The sequence below is a fragment of the Chiroxiphia lanceolata genome, chromosome 1 (genome assembly GCF_009829145.1).
Source record: "Chiroxiphia lanceolata isolate bChiLan1 chromosome 1, bChiLan1.pri, whole genome shotgun sequence".
NCBI lineage: Eukaryota > Metazoa > Chordata > Aves > Passeriformes > Pipridae > Chiroxiphia > Chiroxiphia lanceolata.
In genome coordinates this window covers 105,279,646-105,291,892 of record NC_045637.1, presented here as the reverse complement: position 1 = coordinate 105,291,892, position 12,247 = coordinate 105,279,646, and the positions used below count along the sequence as shown (strand labels likewise).

General features: G+C 39.7%; 1 protein-coding gene across 2 annotated transcripts in view; it reads right to left on the bottom strand.

The window, feature by feature from the left end:
- Positions 1-833: 833 nt before the first annotated feature.
- The window catches only part of CNTNAP2 (contactin associated protein 2), a 1,030,565-nt gene continuing 1,019,151 nt past the window's right edge, over positions 834-12,247 (bottom strand). For both annotated transcript variants that reach the window (XM_032681831.1, XM_032681841.1), the window contains one exon: positions 834-10,831. In XM_032681831.1, coding sequence (XP_032537722.1) covers positions 10,632-10,831 — 200 coding nt within the window. In that variant the 3' untranslated portion in view covers positions 834-10,631. The remainder of the gene's footprint in view (positions 10,832-12,247) is intronic.

The window sequence follows — 12,247 nt, the reverse complement described above, 5'->3', positions numbered from 1 at the left end:
CATCTATCCAGGCCTGTCTAGCCAGGTGAGGTCTTTCACTGGGAAACCCCAAAACCTTGCAAAAAGAGGCAGCAATCCATCACGTCAGTGCAAGCACCCAGTGCTTTTTGAGCACAATAACATGGACTTCTGTTCCATGGGAAGTACTGGCATGTCTTCAGTACCCACAGGTGTCAACTGGGCTGCACCCAGAGGGAAAACTGGCAGGAGAAGCAGGAGTACTAGCCCACTGTGTGCTCAAAGCTGTTGCTGGTCTGCATGGGGCCAGGCAGGAGAAGGGCTGCAGGAAGAGCAGCCTCTTGGATGTCTGTTTCTCTAATGAGTAGATTCATGAGCAATACTAGTTATTCAAATGCACAAGGTATGTCTTGGGCAGGCATGGATATGCTCCACCCAAACAGGAAAGATGTGTACAGGATGTGTGGGGAAAGAGCCATGAGTGTGCAGCCTGTGGCAAACCAACTCTTGCTCTGAAGGGGCCTAAAGATTCCCTAGCTCTTTTCTCCCATTATTTGAACAATATTTGTATGTGCATTGAGAGCATTAGTCTGACTTCTTACTACTAATTTTATGAAATCTTCTTTAAAAAATCTCCAGCCAGTCAGTAGTGCTACCAGCCACTTTTGTTTCCAAACAAAACTGGATCCAAATTATTCAGAAGAACAGATTCACCTGTCCCCTCCCTGGAGCCACTGTACAAAGAAATCTGAAAGAGCCCTCTGCACTTCGTCTCAGGCTCTTATACACAGTCTGTAGAGTTTTGGGGTTTTTTTATATGAAGATGTCAAATAATCAAAAGGAACCACACATACACACACACACAAAACCAGCCCTCATCTGGCAAGGCTCTTTTAATGTTGTACTTTTACCAAACCACAGTACATACTTCAAATAAGGCCTAACAGATTATACTCTTTATAAATTTACAAACAGTTTATTCTCCTTAAAGAGATCATATTACTTTTATCAGTCTTGTGTATTTCAATGAATTATATGTTTATTCAAGCATAACATAGCAAATGTAGCCATAAATCTTGTAGACTAAGTGTCTATAACAGAGGAACCTCAGATACACTATACTTTCAGATTAGGATGTTTTTTAATATACACATTTTTGTTTAAGTAGGGTAACTGTTATATCCTGGTTATGTGTCCCATAGGAAAATTGTGCTCAAGAAAGAAACCTGTGGACTAGAGTAACTGCAAACAGACAAGGTCTTGGTTCACCTGCCAGGAAATTGGGCCAGCTTTGTAGGCACATAACCCTGGGATTGGCTTTCAACCTGGTTTGGATGGAAGGGGTGAGAGGCTACTTTCACTTCCCAAATAGCTAATGGCCCTGGTCTTTTCCTGGGTACAGACCACTCCACAGCAGCAGGAATGAGATCAGTAAGAAAGGACAATTGCATTTCTATCTCTAACTAACAGTCCAGGTTAATGAGAGCTATCTGGCTGGTAGAGACATATTACTCAGATGTGGCATACAAACAGTACTTAAAAAAAAAATAAAGGGGGAGTAAAAGAAGAGAGGAAGTAAAATGACCTGCCTCAGCAGCAATTTTCAGTCTCTTTTTGCTGCTATGTATACCAATCTAATTCTGAGCCCTCATTCATGTCCTGCTCTCTGTTGATCCTTTTTTCTACTCACAAGGTTATACTCATGGACCAACTATTTCTAGCTTACTATCTTGTCAAGCAAAGATAGAGAAATAGGAGCATCTCACTATGCTGTGAAAACCCCAATAGATGTGTTTTGAGGACCTCATGCTGATCAACATCACGGGCTGTACAAGGCAGCTGTTTCTGAAGTGTTATATGGCACTGATGGCTTCAATCCATCTTTCAAAGATTGAGAAGTTCCTGCTTGAGCCCAATGTGTCCCTGCCAGAGAACCAATGAGGAAAGAAAAAAAAAAGACACTGGGACAAAACCCAAATCCAAACCATGCAAATTATAATTGAATAATAAAAATCCAAATCCAAGGCCGTACCCCAAGTCTCCCTAGCAATAGAGACAGCTGATTGCTTTCTGAACTGCAGAACCAGCCATTTCTGTAGCTCCTAAATAACAAGTTTGGCAATAATTACCATGCACAAAGTAAAGGCCACTTATAAAACATCTCCATAAAAATATCTATTTATCTCTATATCTCTATTTATATATGTCAGTAAGAAGTGTCAGACTGAGCACACCCCAAGCACTTTGTAATGGGGGGGGGTTTGGGAGTCTATCTAATTTCCACGAAATTACGCAGTCTTAGTGGTTGGCATCCACATGGAGGATTAAGTCAATACAGATAATTTCCATCAGGCTTCTGTTAATTAACACTAGTCAAACAGGATAGCAGAGTTTCTGGGGAGCTGAAGCCTTTCAGGAACATTGTGCCAGAGGAACTCCCTGGACTCAGGCTGTTCAACATGTGAGTCAGTTCACTAGGACTGAAGATAATTTATGTGACACCTGCCCAGCCAGCCCACTGATGGGTCTTGATCCACTGAAGAGCAGAGAAAAAGAAAAGATCCTTGTTGCTCATGTATGACTGAGATTGACACGTAAAGCAGATCTATGGAAAGTGTTTCAGAGTTAGTGGGAATCAACTGATGCCTTAGCCTTCTTTGTTCAAGTGGCTCTGATCCCTAAAGCAGTTAGAGCTTCAAAAGATCAGACACAATGCAGGAGTTGCAATGGGGTGAGTGTAATATCTCAGGTTTCCAAACACAGAAACATTTTTTTCCCCTCTCCAAGATGCTGATCCAATGAAAATAAAATTATTTAACAACCAATGTTGAGAATTTTCTTGGATGTACTCATAACTGAAACCTGTATGAGTATTGACCTGTTGACCCTGTTAAACTGGACCTTTAACACTCCAAGAGACTAAAACCAATTGAGGCTTTTAGAATGTCATTTTTTTATGTCCTAATTTGGAGACTACCAGTGGTCTTGTATAGCTGCTACAAAAGCACAAGGGAAGGGGATGGCTGAGAGCTAATTCTGACATCCTGTGGCCCTAAGGAAAAGAGATGCTGGCTTTCACTTGACATTAATTTTATTATCTTGGGATATTTTATTATCTTTTGGGAAAATTTGTACTAAGAAATAGAAAGTAAGTATGCTTAATGGAATGAGGTGTAGCTGCCTCATTTTCAGACTATCTTTGCCAGACGGTGGAAAAAATACAAGCAAGTTATAAAATAATGCTGCAGATGGCAGAAACCATCAGTGCTTGTACCACCCTTGTACTTTAAGTCACTGAGTACTATGAACAGATAAAAACCAGCTGCAAATATAACAGATGACAGGAATGTAGTGGTATATAACCCTCCCACTACAATGGTCACATTTTGGGAAGGGGGAAGGCTTCACCATGGCCAAAGCAGCAAGCACTGCTGGAAGGAGTTTAAAGATGAAAGGTGATAAACTTATCAGTTAGAGGAAACACTTCTAAAGTAGAGAAAGAGATGGGAAAAAACCCTAAGACTGTCAACAAATTTCTTTCCTTGGAGTAGTGGATAGTGGACTTTGGAAAAAAGGAAACATTAGATGTGTACAGAGATCTTACACCTCTACCAGAACTGTGCAATAAAAGGGACATTACGCTGTATTTCAAAGTGTGCAGCAAAGGGAATTTCTCTTTGTTACCTTGCCCTGTTGCAGTAGTTTCTGTTTCAAGGATAAAGGTCCTGTTAGTGCAAGTCACACAAGAAAACTCCGCAGACAGACCTTGATTTCGTAACAGAAATAAATTACAACTAGCTGCTGATACTGTGTCCAGTGCTTTATGTTGGCAAACCATACATGTATTTTTAAACATTTACCCAAAGGAGTTTTTTTAAGACAAAGCACTACAGGGCTATTTGTTCAGCTTGTGAATGATTTATTGACTGTGCCAAGGTTAGACTCCTTCGGTGACACATGCACCGCAAGCATGAGGATGTGAAGTTTAGAGACTAAACATTAGTATTCAGGGGATGGCTATCTTGTCATCTAAATAATTTGTTTTCTGGATGATTCAGGAGTTTGTTGACTTGCTCAAGTGACTCTCAGTCTGTCTTAAATGAGAGCCTGTTGATAACCTACCACCCTGAAAATGGAGTCAGTGGGGGAAAAAACATGACTGGATAGGGTGCTAGGTTATCTCACTTAGGTTCCCTTTCCCACAAAAAGTTGGGGTAGAAGGTCTTTTGTGGTCCCTTTTAACCTGTGACATTCTTAAGATGGGGGAAAGATGACAACAGATAGGGACAGGCAGCAACATATCTGAGAATTTTCTTCTAAGCAAAGACAGGACCACAGGTAGAAGAGCTTGGGACTTGCAACTGTGCTCTCATCAGCAGCCTAGAGCATCTTGCTTAAGTTTCACATCTTCAGCTGTATTCTTGCAACAGCCTGTTTTAAAGCATGTGAAAGATGGGAGAAGCTCAAATATTTTGGGCAAAAAGGCAATGAACATGATAATATATAACAAACTGCAGCCCTGTACCTATCCCAAATCCTTAACTGGAAGGCAAGAAACTCTTTCTGGTACAGTTTATTGTTCTGCATGCTAAATATTTTCCTCAAATGGCTTCTGCTCTAGTCTTGTTCCAGTAATTTACTTTTTTTTTACCTGTCAGAAAATTACATTTATCTGCCTTTTCAATAAATTAGAATTTCTTAGAGCAGCTCTTTGCTACAATACAGAATACCAGTTGCTGAATATTAGCAGTATAAGTACCTCTAAATTCTGATAATTAATGTGGTTATAGTATATCTCTGACCCTTGGAGACAGCAGAATTAATGCTATTAAATCTGAGGAATAAACCATTTGTTCTTCCTTAATGCTCTGTTACATACCAAGCAAGAACATTAATCTATGGCAAAGCAAAGGGTACACACTTTTATGTTTGTTGTTTAATTCAGATGCTTTTCCATTAAGGAAAAAATAGCAGAGGGAGCACACATAAACATTATTGGAAGTTGCTGCATCACAGAAGAAATGGAATGCACTAAATCAGTTACTTGCTTATATGTATATTTGCAGAGTATATCTTACTCCTTTTTCACAGAAGCAGTTCAGGTTGTGCTTAAAAATTGCTTAACATTTCTCATATGATATTTTAAAAATAGAAAACCGGTGTGAAGAAATAATTCTCAGTGAAAGAACCCACTGATACCAAACATTTTTTTTTTTTTTTTTACATTAAATGACTTTTTAAAAAGACTTTTTGTGTAAAGAAGCTACAGATTGGCAACTTTTCTTCCTGGTTCTTAAGCTGTTGGCATAAGCAGGGTTTTGAGCACAGTGTATCAAGAAGATGTCTGTTAACATGTGAAAGTCAGAGTTAAAAGAACTGTGTTACAGATTGCTAAATAAATGCTTTTCCATAACCAGGTCCAAGTCTTGTCTCATTTGAGGCACCATATGTGCCTGCTACTGTAGGGCACAGTCTGAGTTTATCTTCAAAATTGCGCTTAATTTCAAGAGTGAGTGATTTTGCTAGCAGTGCAAACTCATGGATTTGAAGCAAGTTTGGTTTCTCATCTACCCACATTATGGCAGTAATTATCTGAGTGGTGCAGACATCACATCCTGAATAGTCCTAGATTTTAGAGGTGCATGTGCACACCCACACACTTCTTGCTGCAGTGAGACACGTGGTGACAGCAAGAAGCAAAGACTTCTCGTCACAGTGTTCAAGTATCACTTTACACTTGAACCCTCACCCCCATCTCTTTGTTCTAGAGTTTTTCTCTATAAATGAAAAATATTCCTGTATAAAGTGTGGCTCTCCTTCTAGGGGTTACAGCAGTCAGTACAAATGAACAGTCAAAACATGAGATCATATCAGGACTTTGCCACTATTATATTCCACAAAGTAAGTTAAGGTCTTGGACGGATCCAGAGATTTGGTGGGTAGTTAAGGCAATTCACACTGTAGACAGAGAAACAGCGTGGGACAAGCACTCTGACTCAGGTGGTTGTTGCACTGATGCTTCTTTGCCTAGATTTCACACTCTCCCATTCAAGTGCATTTAACACAGTTCTTTTATAAAATGCTTCTTGTCATAAAAATGTTTGAAAGCCTGATAAGGTAGTTTATTAAAAGGAACAGACACAAGTCTGTTGAGCTGGGCATACATTTTTCTTGTTGATTTCAATAAAAGGCTCTCATTCATAAAGGAAAGGACAGAGTTAAGGTAGGAAAGGAAGGCAAACAACCCACACTCAGTCACTTGTGGTATGTAACCCTCGTGAAGCTGGCAATGCCACAGAATCTGCAATAACAAATGTGAGCAGAACGGATAGCAGACTGCTTGCTGCTATCTGCTAAGTGATCAGAAATGGATAAATGCAGAAAGGCAGTCATTTAATTTCCATCCAAATCCTGCTCTCAGACCCTCAGCCCACCTCAACAAGTACAGATGTACACTCCATAACACGTAACCCTGATGCAAGAGGAACATATTACTTCAATAAATCTTCCCTAGTTTTAGCACCCTCTCTTATGTATAACTGCATTCTGAAGTCCCTTTTTTCATGTACTGTGGGTCTTTTTTCAAGAGGCCTTTCCAACTTCTGTCCTTTCCAAATTGATTTCCTGGTACTAGACAAGGAAAAAGTTCAGACAATGACCAGAATATACAAAGCATGAAGAAACAGCTGTTAGGTGATTAAAACAATTTAAAATGTTGTTTGCCCCCCCCCTTTTGTTATTTACTAATCTGGTTTCTAATAGAACTTTAGTTAAAAGGAAAGACATTCAAAGAAGATATAATGCATACAAATATGTTATCCTTCTTTCATTCTAATTTACATGCTCTTGCTTTTAGAAGGCAAGGTTTCTTTAATTTCTCTAGGACGGACAATGACATCTGATTAATGTAATTTAGATTCCGCTTTTAAAAAATGACATCCTTTCAGGATGACCATGCTTGATGGAATGTAAAATCATTCATGGGAGAAATCATATTAAAAGCTACTGCTTGTCAAACTGGGATAGCTTCACATTTCAACAGATACCCTGGAAATTACATGCACCTGTCATTAAAGGACACTGTTTTAATTATACTGAATTTTTATCGGTACAATAAACTTATATGTATACACTACTGCTTCAGCAGTCTTACTAAATTATTTATGATTACTATCCTTTCACATATATCATGCTACCTAGAACATGATATTAAAATGCAGCCATACCTTTGAAGTGGTAGCTGCTGGAAGAGATATAAAAGGTACAGGTATTGTTTAAGACACAAAAAATACAAAGCAGAAATGCTACAGTACCAATTAAAGATACATATGCCTATTTAATACATCTGAATTTTCTATCAGTAAATATGGAATAAGTAGTGTGTAAAAGGCTGGATTCGAAACCGCCAGACTGGATTGCAGATTTCCCTTGAGGTTGGGTTGACATGAAAATAAGTTCTCCACTGTTTCAGCTCCATGTCTCATTACCTGGTGGTCTGCATGTGTTGTGAATGAGAATCCAAAATATTGCTTACATTATTTCACTAACACTGAGAGCCCTAATCTCCAGCCCAGTCTTGCTCTCTCCACTGCTGGCAGCGGTTTTGTCATTGTTTCCTGTGGAATCAGGAGTGAACATTTTAGAAACACAACTGGGACACTTCGGTTCCCAAACAAGTACAAGAAGCTACATTTTTCTGCACAGTTCAAATAGGTGAAACAGCTAAAAAATTGGTAATAAAAGACCGATTATTTTAATATTCTTTGGGGAAAGTACAGAGTTTTATAAAAGCAGGACCCACTCTCCCCTCCAACAGATTTTCCCACTACAGGTGTAAGGATAGCACCTGTTAAACAACATGGATTTTTGGCACAAGTAAGAATGGGTGAAATAAACTGTGGATGTTTTTTCAGCCTTCAATGATAGGCTTGCAGAGGAAGAAATCCTCAGAATAGATATAGTGCTAGCAAAATACACAGGCTACTTCTCTGAGCCTGCTCCTGCTTCACTGCCAGGCTGCAGAATGTCCACTGCCTATAATTAAACATATACCATTTTCAGAAACGAAAGCAGACAGGCAGGAATTCACCTGAAGTCACCAAATGCCTATACAGAGACCAGCTGCTAATGGAAAATATCATGTCTAAGGTCCAGTTTAAGAAGAAACAAGAATTCTAATAATTAAAAGCTTCTAGAGCCATGAAAGTGACTGCATAAGACAAGAGTGAAGATTATCAACATTTTAACACAGCACTAATGAATTTCACACGTCAAAAAAGGAAACTTCAAACCAAATCCCAATCTATGCAAACTCTATTCACTTCTCTTGGTAACTTGAAGTTTCAGGTAAGGATGTTTTTCAGAGTGGACTAAAATACCACTAAAATCAAATTAAAGTAATATAGAAAAGATAGTGCCTTTTCAATTCTACAAAGACACGTGATTGCTACGTAGTTTGCTGAACAGTGGTGCAAGGTAGATTCATGCCCTGCTGATATTCTCCAAGGAGTGAAGACTTATCTTACACCCATGATTAAACAAGAATAAGGACTCACCTGCTTGATTACAGACAAAAGAGGGAGAGGTTAATACTGGAGGCAAGGCAAAACACTGCAGAGCACAAGAGTGACAGAGGTAATTTTTATGCCTACCTGAACCTCTCTGCCACATGTTACCTGAGAAACAGTAATTTCTTTTGAAACTGGCAACTTCTTTGTATGCTAATTCCAAATTCATAAATGGAAGAAATCAATGGGTTTGATTTGCTCATATCTATGTTCAGTGAATCCAGAAGAGGACTTTAGTCCACCATCCTTAAAACCCAAACTATTTGGCCTTGTCTGTCTGCCAAACTGTGCTTGTACATTTCTTGTCTGGTAAGACTCCAATATTTTCTTCCCCCTACATGATTTTTTTCTTCCTTTTTTTTTCATTTTAAAGCATCAACTAGAATAATGAAAGTGTAGTAGATTGCATGTTTAGGTGAAAAATAAATCTTTCTTGTACAGAAAAATGGGTTAAATCTGTGCCTACTAAACCCAGCCATATTAAAGGTAAAGCAAATCTAGGACTGTCACAAGCATAAAAACTTTTAAGGGGAAATTCTTGGTATTATTTCTGTTCCTTTAACACGTGGCAATTGTCCTGCAGTGTATTCATTCCTTCATTCTGTTCCACTGCAAAATCTGACCATTAAGGCCTTACATTCCTTCAGACTACAGGAGAACCACTCTCCTCTACAGAGGGCAAGCTAAAGCTTTGTTATTGCCACCAAAGGATATTAGGTCTTCAGGCTGCCCCTTTGCCTCTCCTACTAGCTGCCTGCCTGCTGCTCAGGCAACACCTGCAAATTCTGTGGTCTGAGAGGGAAACTGGGATGCAATGCTGCACTTGGCCTTGCTAGTCTTAAAAATGCCTTACAAAGACAGTAAAATAGTTCAGGTAAATCTCTGTGTTGAAAAATTACTCTCCCCTGTGTGCTGAGTGTTTCCCATGTGCTCCGGGGGCAGAGTTTCCAAGCCTCCTTTGCCTCACCTTCCTGACTGTGCAAACACTGCCAACAGAGGCTTTCCTTGCAAAGGGACTGAAACAAGGGATTTAAGGAATAAATTGCTACTTTTGAGTTGGGAAAAAAGTATGATGTGAAGCCTGTGTGTTCAAATGCATTGACTAGACCTATACTAATAATTCTATGACAGTCTATTAAGAAGAAACAGAAGCGAAGTCTGGTTCTAATTCCCTATTACAATGTACAGCGTATGCCAAAATGTCACGGGCAGAGCCAAGTTTAACTGGCACATGCCTCAGGTCACCAGTGCTACAGCCAAAGATACAGGAACAGGTTAGGTCTACAGAGTCACACAGCATCATCCTCCCTCGGACACCAAAATAATAATAATAAAAAAAACCCCTAAAACTTCCTGTGCTTTATGGTCATCCTCTCTAGTAGTAACAGTAGTCTAATAACAGTATTTTTACACTGTTGATGAGAATTGCACGCAATCCACAAAGTGCCTGGATCAAGAAGGTGGATCCTGCCAGGGCTTACATGGGCTGATGACATGTTGAGAAACTGGGGAGTAAGATTTGCATTAGTCCTCATGCCCCAGTTCCACCCCCAGCCCTGAACCCCCAGATCAACACCACTAAAATGAATAGTGTTATGGTCAAGGTGTGGGGCTGAGGGCATCATGTGGGAAAGTGGCCAGCCATGAAAGGAACACAATGCTGGGAAAAAAGAGCTGCCACTTGCTCTCAGGACAGAACTACCCACATTTTAAACAGCTTTTAAAAAATATAAAAAACCAGTCCCGTTTCTTGTCACAAGTACCCAGAACATCTCTAAACACACACAGAAATAGACAGGTATTATTGAAAATTTTAACCAGTGCTGAAGCTGCAAAACTGCTCTTTGTTGTAGTCGTTTGGATACAGAAGGGGCAAGTTGCTGTAAATAAATATTAAAAAATATTTTTTCTTAAATGCTTGAGATATTTTTTTTTTCTCCAGTCTCAGTGGTATTTTCCTGTCACTTGCTCCACCAGTTGTGCTGATCTTTTTACCCTATGTGTGCTCAAGCGTCCAACACAGAGTGTTCTCTCTCCACTGCAAGAGTCATCCCAGTCCCACCCTGGCCCAGCTCATATCCCACCCCAGGCCCCATCCCCGTAGGCTTAGATAAGCCATTCCTTCTTGCTCTCGTCTATGGTCTCCGTGAAGTTGGGGTCATTGTTCATGATGGCAGCATCGGCGCTCTCGGCTGACTCTGCCCCTTTGGCTTCGTTGGTGTGATAGGTTCCCTTGTGGCGAAACATGTAGCGGATCAGGAACACCAAGGTGCAGAGGATGGTGAAGATCACCACTGCGATGACTCCTACACACAGCAGGAAAGAAAAGATGATGCTGGTGAGACCAGCTACAGATTTTGACACAAAGAAATGGTCCCAAAACTTGGGCAGTTAGGCATCACCACAGTTGCTTGGTTTCCACTGCTCTAATATTTATACGTAGTTTTCGCTGTATACAAAATGTTACTCAATGAAGTCTGCTAGTGACTTTCATCCTGCAAGTAAACTTCAACATTAATACCCACTTACAGATCTGAGCTTTGCTGACCATGAGACAGAGGGTGCTGAGTGCTCCCAAATCAGTGGGGTGAAACGGTGATGTGTCACAGCCAGGGCAACTCTTTGAAGATGAGTCACTGATGTACACTTTCTAGTTAATGGCTGTAAAGACGTATTAGAGTTCCTCAAGATGTCTGGAAAATTGGCTTGGCTCACTGTTGTCTCATTCTAGGCACTGGCTCCACATAATTGCAGATGTAACTGCTTTATCATCTGCTCTACCCTTAATTGCTCTCCCTGCAATGGTCTATTTGGAGTTCAACCCTGTTATGGAGGAATCTCATGAATGTTATGCTGTTAGGTATCTGTGTGATAAAACTACACTGTTTCTTTTTTTGGCCCTTCTCTACAGGCATGAAAAACTTGAAGGATGAAGATATTATAAAACTGTCAGGTTAAAAAAAATATTGTAATCATCTGGAATTATGTTATGCCACTTTATGTTAACTGATGCACTGGACAAACAGGTTGTTCAGGTGTGGTCTGAATTTTTCTGAGGAATGCAATGATATCTTTCCGGTATTGTGAAGTCTCAAAGTATTAAGGAAAATTTATAAGTAATAATCAAAATACAAATTAGAAAGGAAAAATAACATAGCAAATCAAAACTAAAGCAACTAATCTAAACCTGGATATGGAAACATAGACCCTTGAGGGGGCCATGGAAAAGAATCAAGAAATTCTATTAGACTGCTTGTAGTACTATACTCAGTGTTTCCTTACATGGCAAACCCCACTATCAGTATATAATTTCATATGTATTTAGAACTGACTGAAAGCTAGTAGACTGATCTTTAATTTATTCTTTTTTTATATATGCCTTCACAATTGGATGAAGTGGCAAAGTTTTCCCAGGATAGTTACAGTGCAGTACTTCCACGCTATGGGACAGGACAGAGCAAATTGCATAAAATTAAACAAGACTCTTATTTCAGGCAGCAGCTGGCCAGAATATTTTCAATGGAATGTTTATTCAAAGTTCCAATTCTGGTACTGCTTAATCTCACCTATAACAGTGAATGGGAATCTCTGGCACATAAGTTTTGGCAGAACGTGGGCTGTAAAAAAGAATGCAGGATCATGAGAGGTTTTTGTCAAGGGCAGAGCAAACAGTGTTTGACATAGATTCATGTTGATTCTGCTGTATCTGGAAAAGCATCCTT